General features: G+C 40.1%; 1 protein-coding gene across 1 annotated transcript in view; it reads right to left on the reverse strand.

The window, feature by feature from the left end:
* LOC132392663 (collagen alpha-2(V) chain-like) overlaps window positions 1–21,456 on the reverse strand; it is a 255,184-nt gene that overhangs the window by 76,047 nt on the left and 157,681 nt on the right. The window contains exons 16-18 of the mRNA XM_059966857.1: window positions 20,885–20,938; window positions 18,082–18,126; window positions 17,176–17,229 (exon numbers count right to left, since the gene is read on the reverse strand). Coding sequence (XP_059822840.1) covers window positions 17,176–17,229; window positions 18,082–18,126; window positions 20,885–20,938 — 153 coding nt within the window. The remainder of the gene's footprint in view (window positions 1–17,175; window positions 17,230–18,081; window positions 18,127–20,884; window positions 20,939–21,456) is intronic.

A 21,456-nucleotide genomic window follows, 5' to 3' on the forward strand; every position in this document is an offset into this window, starting at 1 on the left:
TAGGAAGAAGTACGATGATGTTTTGGGTCGAGACCCTTCATCAGGACTAACAGAAAAAACTAGTAAGAGATTTGAAAGTGGGGGTGGGGGGCTGAATGCATTTTGACAGTTGAGTATTGAAACAGTTGAACTCTCTAAGGAAAAAAAGTGACTGCAGTGCAAGTTTTCCTTTGAGTTCTCAGAACACTATTTTAAATGAAGTACCATGGATGGGGAGGAGCACACTAAAAGTTCAAAGCTTCAACAGACTGCCGTAGCTGATGAGGGTACAGTATCTGGTATGATGAAGTCTTGGATGGGGATGAAAACAATGCAATTGTTGCTTGCCCCCAAATGTGGCAATCAAGTGGTGACTATGAATTGTAAGTTCAAAATTCTTTGTAGAAATTTTTGCTACTTACTATGTGGTATTTTGTCATTTACCTGTGCTTTCTAGTTTATGCTAATAAATTAGGCTTAAATTACTTTGTTGTGCTTTTACGCTTATTACCACATCTCCTGGACATTCAAATTAGTTGTTCTGAACAACCCAGCACATTAGCAGTAACAGGAATAGAGTCCTATGTAAAATTAATAATTCAATCAATATCAATTGTAATTTATAGAATGTTGATATCAGGATCTCTTTAACATTTCAATAATCTAAGCAAGAGTATTTTCGGGGTCCAAATAGCATGCTTCAAACATTCAAGACCATATAAGTTATAAATATTTTTTTAAAAAGTCATTCTATTAATGTGTCTCTTTGGTGAGTTTGAATCATTGGTTTGAACAGTTTTAAGATATGGGATCATTAACATTTATCCAGTTATACTTTTATTCTGGGACCTGGTCATGATTGCCAAGGCCAGCATTTATTTCTCATTCTTCAGGTAACCTTCAGAAAGTAGTGATGAGCCTTCCCGAGAAGGCATTCCATCATGTTGTTCGCTAGGGATTTCCAGGATTTAGAGTCAGTGCTCATGAAGGACTAGAAGTATACTTACAGAGACCGCATTAGGAGCTGGTCATTCAAACTCAGATGGTGTTACCTCGTCACAACCCATACCATTAACAAGCTTTGATATTTGAACACAATCCTCTCATTCAAATTGTCCCATTGATCTCAGCTTCTCAGCCCCAAAGTGATTCATGTATACCCACTCTGCTTCTGTCCATTAATCAATGCATACTTGTAAGTTATCTCAAATACCATGTACTCCATAGTTTTTAAATAATCTCATCCGGAACTACATTCAGGAGCCACATTATTATGCTCCTCTTGTACCTAATGCAGCGGCTCTATAGTCTTCTGCTGCTGTAGTCTATCCACTTCAAGGTCTGACACGTTGTGCATTCAGAAATGATCTTCTGCACACCACTGTTGTAATGTGTGGTTATTTGAGTTACTGTTGCCTTCCTGTCAGCTTGAACCAGGCTAGTTATTCTCCTCTGACCTCTCTCATGAGCAAGGTATTCTCGTCCACAGAACTGTCACTCACTGGATGCTACGTTGTTTTGCTTTCATACCATTCTCTGTAAACTCTAGAGGCTGTTGTGCATGAAAGTCCCAGGAGATTAGCAGCTTCTACGATACTCAAACCACACCTGACACCAACAAACATCCCACGGTCAAAGTCACCTAGATCACATTACTTCCCCAATTTGATGTTTGGACTGAACAACTACTGAACTTCTTTGTCCATGTCTGCATTTAATTGCTGCCACATGATTGGCTGATTAGATATTTGACTTTAAAAAATGCACCTCATAGAGTGGCCACTGGGTATATAGCAAGGGCCTTCCAAGAGTCCAAACATAAAACATCAGCTAATTCACCTTCATCTGTCTGTGAGTTACAATTAAGAAAATTCAACAGATATATCAAAATGATTTCATTTTCATAAGTCAAAGCAGATTCTTTCCAGTCCTAAGTCTGTTTCGAACTGAAAATATACATCTAATAGGAGTGATGATAGAAATGTAATTGCTGCCAACCCCTATTCCTATTGGCAACAGATCAAGGCAGCTTCTGAGGTAGAGAACTGAGAACCAGGGCACTGAAATGCCCACATGAGGAGGAAAACTGTGACAGGAACAATTCAGAGCAAACTTCACCCTATGTGTTTAAAAACTAGGCAATGTAAAGCACAGTCAGTCCTTTCTCCCCTGGGCTACTGCAATCTTCTTGGAGCATTGCATTGGGGAGTTATAGAAAATCCAGTTGCTGAACTTGTTAGAAATCTCTCTATGAATTTTAATTTTTAGCTGTTGGCTGGAAGCAGTCTCCTGAGCTGTGGAACATGCTGATCAACTTTCCCACTAAATGAGCCAGATTTGCCTGCATTTTCCAGTAGGTTTCTCTGTTAATGATTTCACAGAGAAAACATGTATATCTGCTTTGTCGAGGAGACTAAAGTCATAATTGCATTGACAGCTGTTCACCCAAAGGAAAACTTGTGTCAGGGTATGAAGTTTAAAACTCAGTAGTTATTTGTCAGACCAGTAGGGAATTGTAACCTTGGCCTGTGCCAGAACAGCTAATGTTTTTCTGACCTATGATTAATTACTTTGTCTAATTTTTCAGCAATGACGATTTGACCAGAATTCAAAATTACAATTAAATGGCTCTATTTATTCTGATTAATGGTAAAGTTTACCATTAAAAAATACCATACATATTGAGATACTATTGAGAAAAAGCAATACATCTCAAGGAGTTAAGACAAATGCTGAAAATCCTACACATTCGAATGGATTTTTTTTTTCCTCTTTAATGGGCCTGTTAAAGTCTAAACTTGGATTACTGGCTGGATGCTTTCTTGCAGGATTGTGGGTGTATATTTTAAATCAAAGCCTGCTCAGAGGCAAAATATCCTGGTTTGCCTCTGATAACAAAGATGGCCAGAATTTCTGGCATATGAGCAAAGTTTGCATCTATCAGAGAGGGAGCATTAACACACATTCTCACAGTGTGAGACTGGGTAAAGAGTTCTCATCCTGCAGGGCTGCAGTGAATTAATTGTGGTTCTCTGGAAGCCTAGGGGTAGTTTTGTTTCATTCTTGCAGCTTGTACCAAAATTACCAGAAGATTTGGATTTATGACTTCAGCAGTACTGTACCAAATAACTCAGTCTGTTCTAAGATTATTCAGCAAACATTCAGTGCATATGTGAATAAATTAGACAAATACATAATTAAATCTACACTAATTGAATGCACATGAGAAATAAAGCGTACAATTTGACTGCAATTGATGCATGTCCCTGTGGCATCTCTTGTCAGGAATAAACTTGACTTTGTTAGGTGGAAAACAAACAGTTCAGAGCAAGAATTTCAAAACCCATTCTGAAATGAATTACTTGGAATATCTTAGCTCATGCTGATTACATATAGGTAATATTTATTTCATTGTAATGCAGCTGGTTAGGAGCTAAAGTAACTATTATAATATGCCATTCTTTATATTTAATTCAAAGTTAGTAGGTGTACAAAAAGCATAAAGTACCTGTGTGAACTTTGGAAATGTTGCAAAGAGTAGCTGCAGGAACAAAGTTTTTATTTTACAAGGAGGACTGTAGGTGCATTGATCACACCGCCCGGAAAGTAGTAGAAATGGATACAATAGCAATGTTTAAAAAAAAATTAAAGCTGATGAACAGACGGGGAATACAGCAGGGGTTTCCAATCTTTTTTGAGCCATGCACCCAATACCATTAAGCAAGGGGGGTCTGTGGAGCCCAGGTTGGGAAACTGTGGAATAGAGGCTTACAGATCCAATGGAGGCAGATAGAATTCATTTAGATTGACATCATGTCAGTGCAGACATCATGAGCCAAAGGGATTGTTTTATGTTTTATATTCCATACCATGTTCACACCTACTCACTTTACCTGCCTATATCCTCCTGAAGACTATCTGCTTCCTCAAAACCCAAAATGACATCCAGTTTTGATAATCAGCAAACACGGATATATCGCATTTGGTTCCCTCACCAAATTAAGAATAATTGACATCTCTGCCATCAACTTTTGAATAGGTTAATATGAAATAGAATCTATTTAAGATTTTGATTGATTGATGCCAAAATACAAATTAATTGGGAAGAATGGAGAGGCTTAGGCTCAATAGGCTTGGGTGAGTTAAGTATGTGACAAGTTCCTTTTTCATTCTCCATTTGTTAGTGCATAATTAGTGCCATGGAAAAGGCTCCAGGACCTCTGCTGTGTTTTGTGAGATGTGGGAATTCTGTGAGACCTCCAGCCTCCTGCAGCTCTTCAGAAAACATGTTAAGGAACTGGAGCTGCAGCTCGATGACCTTCGGCTCACATGGGGAAATAAGATGATAAATAGGAGCTACATGGAGATAGTCACCCCTAAATTGCAGGAGGCAGGTATCTGGGTGAATGTCAAAAGTACAAAAGGAAATGGGCAGCTAGTGCAGAAAAGCCCTGTGGCCATTCCCCTCAATAATAAATATATTTTTTTGGGTACAATTGAGGGGAATGACCTACCAGGGGGAGTTGCAGTGACTAGATCTCTGACACTGAGTCTAGTGCTGTGGCTCAAAAGAGAAGAGAGGAGAAGACAACTGCAGTAGTAATATGGGATTCCATAGTTAGTAGAAGAGAGAGAGATGTTGTGGATGCAATGGAGACACCAGGATGTTATGTTGCCTTCCAGGTGCCAGGGTGAGGAATAACTCCAATCGGGTCCATGGCATTCTAACGGGGGAGGGGAGCAGCTGAAAAGCAGAACCTCCAGAGTAGTAATCTCTGGTTTGCTGTCTGTGCCGCACACCAGTGAGGGCAAGAATAGGATGATTTGGCAGATGAACATGTGGCGGAGGAACTGGTGCAAGGAGCAGGGGCTCAGATGTCTGGATTATTGGGATCTCTTCGGGGGAAGGTACAACCTGTACAAAAGGGATGGGTTACACCTGAAACATGAAGAGGACCAATATCCTTGTGGACAGATTTGTTAGAGCTGTTCAGCAGGGGCATGGGAACCAGAGAGATAGGGCTGAGGATGGTGCAATTGGTATACAGGCACATGCAGTGTGTGAAGAGACTGTCAGGAAGAACAAGCAAAATTCTGTCAGGGGATGAGTTGCAGTGTAACCAGGGGACAAAATCAAAAAGGGTGATGGATACAGGACTGATGGTGTGATACTTGAATGAACACAGTATATGGAATAAGGTGGATGATCTTGCAACACATTTAGAGATTAGCAGGAATTACTTTGTGGGCATCACCGAGTCATGGCTGAAAGAAGATTATTGTTGGGAGCTTAAAGTTCAAAATACATATTGCATCGAAAGGATAGGCAGGTAGGTGGAATAGTGCTGTTAATTAAAAAGAATTAGGTGCTTAGAGAGGTGACATAGAATTGGAAAATGTACAAACATAATCCTTGTAACTAGGGTTAAGAAACTGTGAGGGTAAAAAGACCCTGACGAGAGTTATATACAGGCCTTCAAATAGTAGCCAGGATGTGGACTACATATTAAAACAGAAGATAGGAAAGACATATCAAAAGAACAATTTTACAATAGTCATGGGGGATTTCAATATGTAGGTAAGTTGGAAAATCTGGCTGGTGCTGGATTCCAAGAAAGAACATTTGTAGAATTCCTGTGAGCTGGCTTTTTTAGAGCAGCTTGCAGTTGGGCCTACTGGGAGGATCAGCTATTCTGGATTGAGTGTTACATAATGAACCAGATTTGCTTAGGATGCTAAGGTAAAGGAATACTAAGGAAGCAGTTATCATACTACAGTAAAATTCACCCTGCAATTTGAGACAGAGATGCTAAAATCAGATGTATCAGTATTTCAATGGAGCAAAAGGGAATCACAGAGACACAAGAGGGGAGCTGACCAAAGATGATTGGAAGGAGGCATGAGCAGGGATGACAGCAGAACAGCAATAGCTGGTGATCCTGAGGGAAATTTCGAAGACACAGGAAAAATACATAGCAAAGAAGTCATAGTATTCTAAAGACAGGACTGCACAACCATGGCTGACAAGGGATGCCCAAAGCGACATAAAAGCAAAAGAGGGCATAATATAGATTTAAAAATTGAAGTTACAGGTTTGGAAATTTTTTAAAACCAATAGAAGACAACTAAAATAACCTCAAGGAGGGAAAAGATTAAACATGAAGGTAAGCTAGCCAATGATATCAAAGAGGATAACCAAAGGTTTTTATTTCCAGATATATAAAGAGTAAAAGAGAGGCAAGAGTAGATATGGGAGTGCTGGAAAATGATGCTGGAGTGATAGTAATGGGGAGACAAAGAAATGGCAGATGAAATTAATAAGTATTCGCCATCAGTCCTCACTGTGGAAGACACAAGCAGTATGCCGGAAGTTCCAGAGAGTCAGAGGTCATAAATAAATGTAGTTGCTATTACTAGGAAGGTTTACCAGAGACGCTGAAAGGTTTGAAGGAAGGTAAGACACCTGGGCAAGATGAACTGCCACCCCAGAGTTCTGAAAAACATAGCTAAGGAGATTGCAGAATCATTAATAATGATTTTTTAAGAATCTCCAGATTTTGGCATGATTCTAGAGGACTGGAATATTGGAAATGTCACACCGCTCTTCAAGAAGGGAGGGAGACAGAATAAAGGAAATTACATGCCAGGTAGCCTGACCTCAGTGAATGGGAAGATATTGGAGTCTGTTATTAAGCATAAGGTTTTGGGGTACTTGGAGGCACATGATAAAATAGGCCAAAAATCAGCTTGATTTCTTCAAGGGAAAATCTTGCCTGACAAATCTGTTGGAATATTTCAAGGAAATAACAAGGCTAGCTTAGTTATCTCATCTTTTATCTCTTAGTTATCTCATTATCTCATCTTTTTGCTCCTTATGCCTTTTTAGTTGCCTTCTGTAATGATAATACAAAGGAATTTAAAGTTGCTGACCCTCTCCATCTCTGATCCCCCAATGAAGACTGGCTCATGGACCTCTAGTATAGTGAGCAGCTTTAGGCCCCTAATCAAAGAAAATATGTGCCAGCATTGGAGAGGGTTAAGAGGAGGTTCATGAGAATGAAAGGATTAATATATGAGGAGTACTTGATGGTTCTGGGCCTGTACAGGGTGGATTTTAGAAGAATGAAATGGGGATCTCATTGAAATATTGAAAGGCCTAGATAGAGTGGATGCGGGGAAGATGTTTCCTATAATGGGGGAGGTTAGGACAAGAGGGCACAGCCTCAGAACAGAGGGAAGTCCATTTAGAACAGAAATGGAGAGGAATTTCTTTTTGCCAGAGGGTGGTGAACCTGTGGAACTCATTGCAATAGGTGGTTGTGGAAACCCGGACGATGAGTGTTTTTAAGACAGCGGGTGAAAGGTTCTTGATTAGCCAGGGCATAAAAGGTTATGGGAAGAAGGCGGGAGAATGGGGTTGAAAAGGAAATAGATCAGCCATGAAAATAAAAGGCAGAGCAGAATCAATTTGAATGACCCAATTCTGCTCCTATGTCTGATGGTCTAACTCTGTAAATAAAACAGATAATTGGATGCTTGGTCACATTAAGAAGAGCATTTAAAGTGCAAAGTGCGATTCTGCTGCAATGCCCAGTGGGCAAAACAATTCTTAATATGGTTTACACTACCTGCTGGATTTCCAATTGGTTCGATTAATTTTTGAGCCACAGAGCACAATTTGTTTCAATATAAACCAGCAGCCTCTTTATAATAATGTCATTGGAAACTGCATGACATAACTGAGATATACTTTTCTGAGGCTGGTATAATGGCAAACATCAGAGTGTATTGTGGTTTGTAACAAGTCAATCCAGCCAGCCAAACTCTCAGGATAAGTTAATAATCTGCATTCAGTTCTCATGTATATTCAATAACCTTTCCGCATTTCTCACAGATTTGTTAAGAATTCAGTTATAAAATGTAGCTTTTGTTATGAAGAAAAATACAATCAGTTTATACACAGTAGGATTCCATACAGACTACTGGAATAATGCCCAAATAAATGGGAGTCACTGTTTGTTATCTTTACGTCCGTAGTGCTGGAAAGCATGGGTAAGGTTTATGGTCAGTTTGTTCTCTTTCACACCAATGAAGGGAACACACAACCTGTTTCACAGAAATCTTAGATGCAAGAGAACTTTATGGCCACTCAACCCATGATGTATGAACCTGGTAAAAAGAGACACATGGCATAACCCTACTTTTCCATAATTGCTCCCCAGCACTTGGTATTATAAATTTTTAAGGTCTGCTTAAGTGTGATGAACGTTTCTGACTCTACTGACCTTCCTGACATCGATTACCTGCTACTCTTTGGGGTACTCTATTATCCTATGATGGTTCTACCTATCTAAACACCCTGCTGTTTGACCCCACCTCTAAAGGAAATAGGTTTACGCTATTTCATCTGTCCAAGTCAAGTCTCCATTAAGTTTCTTCTTTTTCAAAGAAAATATGCCTATCAGATCTAATCTTTTCTCACAGTTGCAATTTTCCATTGTGGCAACATAGAGTCAAGGATGTTCTCTGCATCTTCTCCAACACAACTGTTTCTTACCTGAACAGCAGCTAGTTCTGTTATAACATTTATAACATCTCTACTCTGATAGGCCTTGATGAAAAAATTAAAGCATCCTTTGTACATTTTAAAACATTTATTGGCCATCAAAAATCCGTGGAAATGCACCTCATGGTGTTCCTCCAAGGTATTTTAACAATTATTGCACTTTCCTAAATGCTCTATCTTACTCTTTTCTGCCCAACTAACCAGATGTTACAGGATATTCTGGAGTTATGAAATTATTCATATATATATCAGTTTATATTAACCAGTTTTTTAAAAACAAAAGGCTGTTCAGTGTTTCAACTTTGACATATTTAAAGGCCATTGAAACCAGTCATTGGGTGGGCGAGGGGAGGGAAACATTTTGATTCTGAGTCATTGCAACAGCACAGATGAAGACAATAGATGACTGATTGGCCCTCATTGAAATCCTCATGATGAGACTTGGAAAGGCAATAAATAGCATCTTTTGTGGTAACACTTTGTTAATGATATACCTCTGCCACACCATTTAACACAGTTCTGAACATGCCTGTTTTGTGGCTTGCTGTTTGTACATTCCAGAAGCTCACCCTGTAACAAAAGTTTTTTTTTTGATTTTGGATGTCTGGTATGAGCCTAAAACCCCTTGGAACAGCCACAAGTATTTGACTGTTCAAAGTTGTTCTATGGATTGGAATGTGCTGCCTTTCTAAACATGTAATTCTGCATAAGTGTTGATGTTATGTAGGCAACATTTATAGCATTTGAAACAGTTGTAAATTATTTTTATTGTCTTTGTGCTTAAAATGTATAAGATATTACTGTTCTGTGGGAGAGGAGAAATTGATTCTGCAGAAGGCAGAGTTTATTCGTAATAAATAAAGAACCTTTATATTTACCAGCTTTAGTGTCTCCAGTCATAACACCTTTTCATCTAAACCTCCCTGCAGTCTAAAGATTTTCTTCTCACTGACAACTGCAGAGTTAATTTTGTATCATCTGCATATATTATATTTGCTATAATTAAAATAATTAACATGTATTACAAAACAAAGGAATTGCTTATTGAGCAATATTAAATCCTATTGGTAACAGCCTTCCAGTTACACGATTACCTATCGACTATTGCACTTTTGTTCCTGCCACTAGACCAAGTCTGATTCCATATTTGCCAGTCTCCCTTGGATCCCAGATGTCTTTACGTTTTGACCCATCTGCCACTTAAACTTTTTACAGGAGCTTTCCTAAAATCCACGCGGATTCCACAAACGCACTGTTCTCATCAACCTTCACCCCTTTGTCAAATACTCATTAAGTTTTCATTAAAGACCTTATATGTTCCTCAATAGCTGCACCAGCTATTGAGCTCCAATCACATCATCAAGTTCGCCGATGACATGACCGTGGTGGGTCTCAACAGCAAGAACGACGAGTCAACTTACAGGGAGGAGGTGCAGTGGCTAACGGACTGGTGCAGAGCCAACAACCTGTCTCTGAAAGTGAACAAAACAAAAGAGATGGTTGTTGACTTCAGAAGAGCATGGAGTGGCCACTCTCCGCTGAACATTGACGGCTCCTCCATTGAGATTGTTAAGAGCACCAAATTTCTCGGTGTTCACCTGGCAGAGAATCTCACCTGGTCCCTCAACACCAGCTCCATAGCAAAGAAAGCCCAGCAGCGTCTCTACTTTCTGCGAAGGCTGAGGAGAGTCCATCTCCCCCCCCCCCCACCCCACCCCCCCATCCTCATCACATTCTACAGGGGTTGTATTGAGAGCATCCTGAGCAGCTGCATCACTGCCTGGTTCGGGAATTGCACCGTCTCAGATCGCAAGACTCTGAAGCGGATAGTGAGGTCAGCTGAGAAGATCATCGGGGTCTCTCTTCCTGCCATTACAGACATTTACACCACACGCTGCACTTGTAAAGCAAACAGTATTGTGAAGGACCCCACGCACCCCTCACACAAACTCTTCTCCCTCCTGCCATCTGGCAAAAGGTACCAAAGCATTCGAGCTCTCACAACCAGACTGTGCAACAGTCTCTTCTCCCAAGCCATCAGACTCCTCAATACCCAGAGTCTAGACTGACATCTACATCATTTATTATTATATTGAAATTTGTCCTCTACTGTGCTTATTGTTTTGTTTATTAATTATTAATTATTGTACTGCCCTGCATTGTTTTGTGCACTTCATGTAGTCCTGTGTAGGTCTGTAGTCTAGTGTAGTTTTGTGTTGCTTTACGTAGTCTAGTGTAGTCTTGAGTTGTCTCACATAGTCTAGTGTAGTTTTGTGTTGCTTTACATAGTCTAGTGTAGTCTTGAGTTGTTTCATGTAGCACCATGGTCCTGGAGGAACATTGTTTTGTTTTTACTGTGTACTGTATCAGCAGTTTATGGACAAAATGACAATAAAAAGCCACTTGACTTGACCATCTTAAATGATCAGTTATATTGTTCTTCAGAATACTTTCCAGTAGCACATAAATCTGATAAAATGGCGACAGCTCAGAAGCAGCGGTCTCTATGGGGGCCAACCAAAGTCGTTGTCTTTTTTAAATGTCTTTTTAACATTGTGTGGTAAACTACGTGTGCCTGTCTGGACACGCCCTTCTGCTGACTGCTCCTGTGGCTCCTCCCACAGACCCCTGTATAAAGGCGATTGGAGGCACTGCTCCTCCCTCAGTCTCCAAGATGTTGTGGTCACGTTTGTAGCTAATAAAAGCCTATCTTTTGCCTCCCGTCTCCGAGAGTTATTGATGGTGCATCACATTGCAAGACCTCACTGGGCATAAAGAACTTCAAGTACTGCAGGCCTACCCTCTCAGCGAGTTGCTTGTTGGTGGAGGGGCTGGACTTGATACAGTCCATGTTGCCGCCGGAGACAGAGAGGCATCACAGGCAGTGCACAAAGGCCAAGTGCAGTCCAACAGGAAGTGATTGTCTTGGTCATTTCTCTGTGCTTACAAGAACCTGCTGGCCATTGCTAATACGGATCGTGCAAGTCCGCTTCACTAGTTTATTGATGAGACCAGTGCTGGGGGCAATGGTGCATGGCCTCTGTTGCAGTTCAGATTTGGCCTCAAATCGTGGTGTTGCCTGGAGAGGGGCAGTGTGGTGCATCAGTGCTGCCCCCCAGTGTTAGTTCAGTGGGTGACAAGCTGGATTGCATTCGCCTGCAGAGTGCTGCAGGCTTGCTTTTGCCGAAAGCATTCATGGAGTCAGGAGCTTGGGCTAAGTTATATTTTTTTGTGTTTCTGGATGCTTACTGCTTTCTTATATGTGCCGTATGTACTTAGTGTTGTGTATATCTGTCGGTACTGATTTTCGCACCTTGGTCCCAGAGGAACACTTTTGTTTGGCTGTATTCATAGTTGAATGGCAATTAATCTTGAACATCACCAAAATGTAATGATTCATTTACTTTTCTTGCAGGCACTTACAGGAAGAAAATGAAATACAATAACATTTATGAAAACTACACATCCAAAGACCAACAAACACCAGTGTGCAAAAGAAAAACTGTCTAAATAATTTTTAAAAACTGACAACATGAGAAAGATCTGAGAATCAAGTGCTACATGTTGACAAGTTTTCAGTCCTCTTGGGTACAGCTTCCACAATTCAATGCCCAGCCAGGGGATTTATCTGGCAATTACAAATTTGCTGAATCCAAATTGACCCCATTCAATATTGCAGACTTGTCTAACTTGGCTCCAGTAATAACATTATCCTCCCCTTTTGTAAAGGTTGTCAAAATATTCTGCTGCACACACGTGTATGCACATACTACTACAGCCACTCAGGGAAGCAGTCATTGGATGCAGTGTGCTCGAGCGCAGAAGCACGGTATTCGAGTACCACACTCCCATGATCCTACTTGCTAAAACTGCACTGCTGGAGAAGAGACTGCATTACCTGCGCCAGAGTGTGAACCAGCAGGAGATGAGGGAGGGACTGCTGCACACTGTTCCTGACAGAAATGTGGCTCCAGGACACCATTCCAGACTCAGCCATCCAGCTAGAAGGCTTCATCTCCTTTTAGATGGACAGAAACGCTGCAACCTCCAGCAAGGTCCTCAGTAGAGGTCTGTGTGTCTACATCAGTAAGAACCGGTGTGTGAGCGCCTTAGTAGTAATAGCCTGCTGCTCACCGCAGATAGTTTTCAAACGATGAAGTGCAAGCCCTTCTACTTACTAAAGGAGTTTACTGCCATTTACATCTCCACCCCACACCCTGATGGCACCTTCATTGTTGTAGGTGACTTCAATCACGCCAACACAAAAACAGTCCTGTAAAAATTCTACTAGCACGTCATCTTTGCAACCTGGGGAGAATATATTAGACCTGGTTTATACCAAAATTGGTGGAGACTACAAGGCTGCCCCCCCACCCCCAACCACCAGCTTTCAACTCCGATACTCAGACTACACATCCGTTTTGCTAATCCCTGCATTGGTTAAACAAGTCAAGCTAGTTCGCATGGAGACCAGGACCTGCCCAGTACTGTCAGAAAGGAAGTACGCAGAAGCATCAGGACTAGCACTGCCAGACAGTTTCTTCCCTCAGAACTTGAGACCTGTGGTACCCTTGCCAGCACTGAGGTCTCATCACTAAGACAGCAACCTGTTTACTATACAGTGTACTATTTACCCATGATGCATACTACATGCATTTGAATTATATTTTATTAAATTATTTATAATAACATTCTGGTTTATGTGCTGTTTGTGATATATGTTTTGTGGGTGCACTGTGGTCTGGAGACCATCATTTCATTGGGTTATATATGTACAGTCCGATGACAATAAATTTGAACTTGTCTCTATAGCAAAGTTGGGCATGTAGTTGTTGTGGACTCATTTGCCATTGGACTAAAATGCTTCTCTGTCAGTTCTTTAGTTTCTGGAACCCATTCTCCTTTCTTAGTTATTCCTTTATGCATATAAAACATCTTCCGATTATCCCTTGTTTATCATGGCTTTAAGGACCAGCTATTGCTGACTACAGAGTTCCAACTGCCATTCACTTCTCACTGAATAGGTTCCATTGGAGTCTCCTTTTCTATCAGAATCCAGCATTGGTAGCCTTTGTGATTCCATTAATCTCCCTCCAATCCTCACAAGTCACATACACCCATCTTGCTCTGTCTTTTCCTCTCTTTCATCTCTTTTTGTTTGCCTCCATCTGTCATTCACCTTCCACTGCCTCCCAGCTCCACTCTCATTCCTCTTCCAAAATGGTGCAAACTGCTTGTCATCTTACACCCCTCCTCAGGTCACCAATCACCAAGGAATACTTTCTCACCGTTCCCCCACTCCTGTATACACTGGCTGTCTCACCCCTCCGCCCTCAGTTTCGATTCAGGGCTTCAACTTGAAATGTTAAAAATTCCATTCCACCCACAGATGCTGCTCAGCCCACTGTGTTCCCTGAGAAGACTACATGTTGTGGCAGAAGACAACTGTGGAGGAAGATGCCAGAAGGGCTGACTCAAGGATGCAATGTTACAGATGTTCAATGACCTCAGCTGTGGTTAAGGTCAATGAATTCATCTTCTAAAGCTCTCTCCAATCATTTAACCTCCCAAGCTCCTCAATACACACCAGCACTAACCTACAGCGATGTTTGTCAAGCTAGACTGAGTCGTCCAACATCATAATACATTAGGCATCACCCAGAGCTTTGCATTCACATCTCACAAGTGATGTACAACATCTGTAAATCAACTAGTGCTGACACAATGGCCAAGTGCACTGTGAGACATTCAAGCACACATTTCTCAGCAAAATCAGCATCAAAGATGGATAGAGTGCCCAACATAACCAGCATGCGTTTGAAAGAACTAGTGGCTAGCAAGAGGCCTTACATCATACAATACAGTATGAAGGTGTTTTCTGACCAATCTGCCTTCTCAAAAGTTAAAGTGAATTTATTATCAAAGTACATATGTTTCACCATATTCTTCCCTGATACTCATTTTCTAGCAGGCATACACAGTAAATACAAAGAAACAGAATAGAATCAATGAAGATCTACACAGAACAAGATGGACAAGCAGCCAATGTACCAAAGACAACAAACTGTGCAAATACAAAAAGAAAATGAAATAATAATATAAGCAATATATAGTGAATATACAATGAAAGGATCTTGGAAGTGTGTCCATTGGTTGTGGGAGCAGTGTAGTGATGGGACAAATGAAGTTGAGTGAAGCTATCCCCTCTGGTTCAAGAGCCTGATGGTTGAGGGTAATAACTGTGCCCAAACCTGGTGGTACTCACGTTATACATTCCCCCTCCACCCACAATCACTACCTACATTCTGTTGGTGTATTGCTTACTAATATCCAGTCCCCACACCCCACCCAACAGTCTATGGCATGGTCTTCATTCCAGGTTGCTAGGGACTCCAAAATATCAGAGAAAAGTTTGTTACCAAATGCATCAAGATAAGGTCTCCAGCATGTGTTTGAAAGAACTTGTGGCTAGCGACAGGCCTTACATCATACAATATGAAGGTGTTCTTCATAAAATACGAAGGTGCATATAGTTTAGGAAACAGTTTAAAATCGGGTTCATCATGCTGTGGTCACTAGATGGGATTGGTTTGCCCGCAGAGTGTCAGGTCCTTCAATGTCAGTAGCTCTGCTACAATAGAAGAAAGGTCAGGGGCATGCACAATGAACTTCCTGGTGGACTGAAAAGCCTGCTTGCAAACGTCAAGAAGAATAGAAGTCTCTAGAACTTGGTGTGGAGATAATCTGACATGGGAATAATCTGGCGAGGGACAGTAACTATTAACTCATTTGTAAACTCAGTCACTCTGCAATACCTGCTGACAAATGCCTCAACTTCTATTTCAGCACAAGCAGAAGGTTCCCACTGACTGAAGAAAGCAGAGAAACTTCATTTTGCTGTAACCTTTGACCCTAGCTAGTAATGGCTTATGGGTACCACTCCAGCCCAGTGACTGTCCTTCAACATATTACAGGGATTCCCAGAGGAATGGTTCCATGAGCAAAACTCTCTTGTCCTCTCTCAGGATGACAATATTCACAATCAGTGTAATCACTCTGCCTGTGGCCTTTAATGCATTTAAGACATTCACGTCTGTCTCATATACAAAGAAATAAGTTCCTGCCCAGCATAGATCCTCTTGTTCCTGAGCTAGTCTAGAAAGTTGTCCAAGGCAATTGAAGGCTTCTGCACTGAGTGTAAGCAGCCTAACACTAAACACATTGCCACTATGACTGAAATGTTAACTGAACTATCTCATCTGTGATTCTGTTGCATCCCCATGCTGGGCTAAGGGAACATAAACAAAGATAAGGCTGTTTGCTTAATGTTTTTTCCTAATAATCTGTTACAGCTTGGTATGTTACATCTTTTCAGGAAGTTTTTCCTCAGGGATGAAGAACAGGGCAGAGGAGAGTGAGGTGAGGAAGGATGGGGAGGGTGATGACTGAGGGAAAGGAGAGGAGATGAGTATCTCCAAGATGATATTGCACTTCTGTATGGAAGTACAAACTGGAGAAGAAATACCATCTTCGAGGTGTGTGCTTTCTCATTAGCAACAAGCTAGTCTTGTAATGCAGCAGCTTATCCTTTTGAGAAAGCTAATGTCTCACAATCCTCAAGGTCACTATGACATTGAACCATAGCACACGATGGTCACTAGATCATACACCTCAATCATGAAAGTTATGAATGAGAGCACAGAGGAATTCCAGTGGGAGCCGAGCAAAATGGCCGAAGCTGTCCCACCCTCCTACTCCACTGCCCTGTCAAGCACCTCCTTCCCCAGCTGTGACAGACTCTGCACGCCCACATTCATCCTAAAAGACATCCAACGGCTGACAGAGTTAGGTTGAAAGGACATCACCCTGAACCTGAAAAAAAAATGCTAATTGGACACGTGGTGCCAAAACAAACACATTACATAGCTGTTTTCTTTTTGTCACCATCATCTTTTCTAATAGGATCTCATTTGAAAAGAGGCATATCTATCAATACACAGAATGCATGACATGAACAGTTGGTGAAACGAGATTTGAATCCACAGCCAGCTGATGCAACTGAGGCAGAAGTGTTACTAATGGAGCCAAGCTGAATAACTAGGAATAACAGACGTTTCTCAAGTTAAACTTCAGCAATTTTTTTTTTTTTTTTTTTTTAAAAAGGAACATTCACATAAATCATCTGGCATGGAAAATAACGCAAGTCAGTCAAGAGAATTATTTTCTCTGTAACAAATTCAACCATGTAATCCTCGAATTAGATCATCATTCCATTCATCTCTTTGTCAAAAAATTATTTTTGCAGAAGACATTATATTCTGATGGATTTGCAATCTTGGCACCAAATTTCGAACATCATTTAAAAAGATATACTTTTGACAGAAATTCATAGCAATAATGATTGGAAATTAAGATTAAGCAGTATATTTCTCAGCAAATGCTGAAGTGATGGCAAAAGCATGGTGTGTTAAGGTTTCTCCATCAATTGGACATCTTTGCAGAAGGTTATAATTCAGGGGCATCTTCCTTGGAGTTACTTGGAATGAAAGATAATGTGTGAAAACTGGGGAGATTTGAACAGTGAATGCACTGTACTGCTTAAATAAACAGAGTTTGGAATGGAGACTAACCTTGGAACCAGGCTGGCCTGGGAAACCTGGAGCACCCATTATCCCAAGAGTACCCTGTAAAAGCAAACATAATTATACATTACTGAAAAATATATCAGTCTGGAAGATTCAGTGAAACTTGTGAGTTCCTAAGTCTCCTTTCAGTAGCCTGAGGAGGGCTATGTAGATGCTCTCAATACCATATGCTAAATTTTCCAACAATCAAGGAATAATATATGCATTAATGTATTTCCACATTGCAATTATAATTAAAGGAACCCTTTCCAAAATTAATTTAATGTTTGGAAATGCTACCTTTAATTCCAATCACAAAATAGAAAGCCAACTCAAATAATTCTACAATGCGTTGTGGTGGGAAAAATGCAATTTACCAATCGATCAATTTGTTCACCAATTAATATTTACTTGATTCCTCATAACACCAAACCAGGAAAGGGTAGAAATAAAAATATTTTTAAAAACACAAGGTTGTTTGTGTGCTAGCAATTATTTTGAGAATTGAAATAGTACTGAAAATGGCAAACAGCACTATGTACTTCAGCAAATCAATAACAAGTCCAATGAACATACAATCAGTGTACACACTATTAAGCCAGCTGGCTTGCTTTTACATCAGGAGCTCAGAAAAATAGTGGAAGAGTTCTAGTTGTGGTATTTGACCCATCATCTGTAACAGATGCATTACCAGTATATAAAGTATGATTCTTCTTTCCCCCATTTCACCTTAAAAGCGATTTGCAAGCAAATTGCATCCAGATGAGCAACTTGCTGTGAAAAAAGGGACATGATGTAGAGGAGGTGACCGATGGCCCTTTTGTTTTAGCCTTCCCTGGGTAAACCAGAAACTTGGAAGTAATGTGGAGAAACAATCGCAAATTTATATTGTCAATATAAAATATCACTTACCGTCGCACCTGTCAGACCAGGCGCACCAATAGCACCACGAGGACCCTGGGAACAACAAAAGAAAACACTTCAGGAAGAGGAGTTTATCCATCATTTGTTGTTTATATGTTTTCTATGTATCTACGGACCACTCATTTTGCCCTGCCGATTGCCACACTTCAATGTGGATTTTGATTCACTTTTCATTTGCTTCCCATGACCAATCCCCACCGCCCCAGAGAAATTTGGAATGTGCAAAGTAAGGGATAGAGTGAAATATAACATTAAAAATATTGCTCACAATAACATAGTTTCATATATCTGATGAAGCATCTTTTGATACTTTCTTTGAGGAGTTTGTTGGAATCTCAGTCTTGCCCAGTGAATCCTCAGTTCACTCAGGGTAACAGTGCTGTGAGTTGAATTTAGGTCACGCAGTTATTCAGCTGTATTTAATAATACTTGGTATTTAGCTTCAAGCAGTTTTCATTTTATTTCTTTAAAAGAAAGCTACAAATATTAGCTTTTGAGTATATTTCTTCAGGCTGAGATCTAAATTATATCTGTGCCCTTTCATAAGTATTTCCTCTCTAACATTTGATCTTGTCTTCCTGTATGCAACGCCAAGGCAGATCCACTAGCTTGTGAGGGAAAAAAAACTACAAATGATTTGGCTTTGGCTTTGTATTGCATTAAAGGTGAATGCACGCTGTATAGTTTAGCCTCACATTTAGTCAAAATGTCTGATAAAAATGATTTCTATATAAACATGTCAGGAAGTGATTATGAAGTTAAGTGTTTATGTACACTGGCTTCATATTTGCTTATGGAAGCCAGATTTACAACATATCTGATCAAGTAGACAGCATAATCCCTGACAAATGCTAAGAGCTCTAAACTTTTGATAATTCCTTTCATTGTTTGGATAAATCTTTAAAAGAAAAGTTTTTCTGTCTGAAACGGAGAGAGAGAAGGATTCACATTTTGGAAGGATGAGATTAATAGATCTGAAGGACCCAATTGAAAAGCTTATTTGCTCTGAATCAAAAAGTGAACACAGAGGTCTTGCTCATGTCACTATTTGCAAAACTGCAGATCTTTGTGATATGAGCACTTCAATGATTAAGATTGAGGGAATAATTTAAAGTATTCTGTGGAGAACCAGGCTAAAGCATTAACTTCAGAGCAGGTGCTGAGAAGGTAGATGCTGAGAGGAAAGTCGTCCGAATTAACTTTTCTGGCTAGAGCGCAGTAGCTTGCAAGGGATTTCCACTCTAACCATTGGATCAGGTCCACTAATTGAACGAACATAATGTGATCGGGAGACATGGGGAAGTATAATCTGCCAAATTGTTAGCCATGAAATAACTCAGGAAAGGCTGAACAGATGATGGTAAAAGTCAAAAATATCTTTAGGTAGATGCAAATTATTACATCTAAAGCAATTAAAACAACAGTCATAGTGCTTGAGACCCTGCAATATTCCCCATTAGTTTTAGGCATCTCTGCTGAATTTCACAATTGATTATTTTTACTTGTTCCTTAAATTTACTCAATGGGTTCCTTTTTGGAAATATTTTAAATCCTCATCTCTTAATTGATGAAGAAGAAACACTTCAGAAATAAAGAAATTAATTATAGAAAGCATCTGAAGTCCCAAAAAATGTGTAATATCACGAACAACTTTTGCTGCATTAGGTGATTTTCCTGATCTAAAGTAGACTCTTCTGGCAATAATGCATTCAGGTTTCTCCAAATGTGCATGCAGTTTTGTGCAGAGAATCAAGGAAAGTCCTGATTGTGCTTCTGGACTTTGCATGGAACTGTCATCAAACCTACACCAGGTAACTGCAAGAAGTTCTATTTTTTTTTAACCTGTTAGGTATGGGAAAGATTCAAGGCATCTTGCGGGAGAACACAATATTAGTTAGGGCTGTGTATCTCACATTTCAGATGTCTGTGGTATTTAGAGAGTGGAACTGTCTAGTGGTGAGTTGTCACTGGTAATGTGGTGAGATGCCTTTCTTAAAGTATCAATTACACAGCAAATAATAGAGGAGGGATAATGTCCATTTGACTTGGATGTTCAGTTGTTCCACGGCATGGTTATTCCTCTTAATCTGATTTCATCTTGCCTCTGCACTAGTTGAATTTCCAAATAAGTCTAATTCTATCCCCCGCCCTGTGAACCACAGCCACCCACAGTGACAAATTCCGATTCTTCTGAGTGTTACGACCTCTCTGCAACACCCTCACTGCATCCTTTCCCTGCAACTTGCAATATTTAGTAGCAAGAAACTTCCACAACCTTTGGACTGACTTTCAAGGACTCTACAACTCATTCTCAATATTATTTATATGTTTATTTGTTAGTTTTTAGGATTTGAAGTTTATCATCTTCTGCACATTATTTGTTTGTCCATTTTTGTTTGTGTGTAATTCCTCATTGATTCTATTGTGTTTCTTTCTATCTGTGAATGCATGCAAGAAAGTGAATATCAAGGTGACACGGCTTTACTTTGATAATAAATTTACTTTGAACTTGTTGAGGTCAAAGCAAATCCTGGCTTCAATGCAGTAGGACCTGTGAAATATTTTCTGTCTTTCTGATCCCATGTTCTTCTGACCCCATGCACTTTCCTATTCTCTGCAGAGTTACTACTTTATACAATCATTGACCTGTTTCATCAGTGAAATGTTGAAGCATAAATTGCTTAAGGACAAGCTAAGGGAATCAACTTCATTCGATAATAAATTTAAATCAACAACAGAAGTAGAAAAGCAATTCCACCAAGTAAAGGAATTGACTCAATTTTATACTCACTGGAGAACCTTGAGGACCTGGGCGCCCTCTTTCACCTGGAAGACCCCGTGGACCCTGTAAAAAAAAAGGTGTTAAAAATATTGCCTGTACTATAATTAAATATCTATGTATCAACAAAATAACAAAGGCTTGCAAAAATAAAACACCTTTTTCTCCCCATTGTGTTCAACTCAGAGTTTTCAGTTGGGTTAGGTTTATTCAAAACTTGATTCTATCAAATACAGATGTAAACACGTTGAATCCCTGCATTACTACAGCCATGTTAGAGAAGTTCATCACCAACTAGAGGACAAGGTAGCATCAGTGGCACCGTAGGATCAGAATCGGGTTCAATATCACTGATATACCAAATGAAGTAAGTACTACAAGAACAGTGAGGTGGTGTTCATAGGTTGTTCCATTGTCTATTCAGAAACCAAACGGCAAAGGAGGAGAAGCTGTTCCTGAAGTGTTGAGTGTGTGTCTTCAGACTGCTGTACCTCCTCCTTGATGGAAGCAATGAGAAGTGGGCGTGTCCAGGGTGATGCGGGTCCTTAATGTTGGAGGCTTTTTTGCAGGCATCAACTTCCAAA

This window comes from Hypanus sabinus, chromosome 4 (genome assembly GCF_030144855.1).
Source record: "Hypanus sabinus isolate sHypSab1 chromosome 4, sHypSab1.hap1, whole genome shotgun sequence".
In the NCBI taxonomy this organism is placed as follows: domain Eukaryota; kingdom Metazoa; phylum Chordata; class Chondrichthyes; order Myliobatiformes; family Dasyatidae; genus Hypanus; species Hypanus sabinus.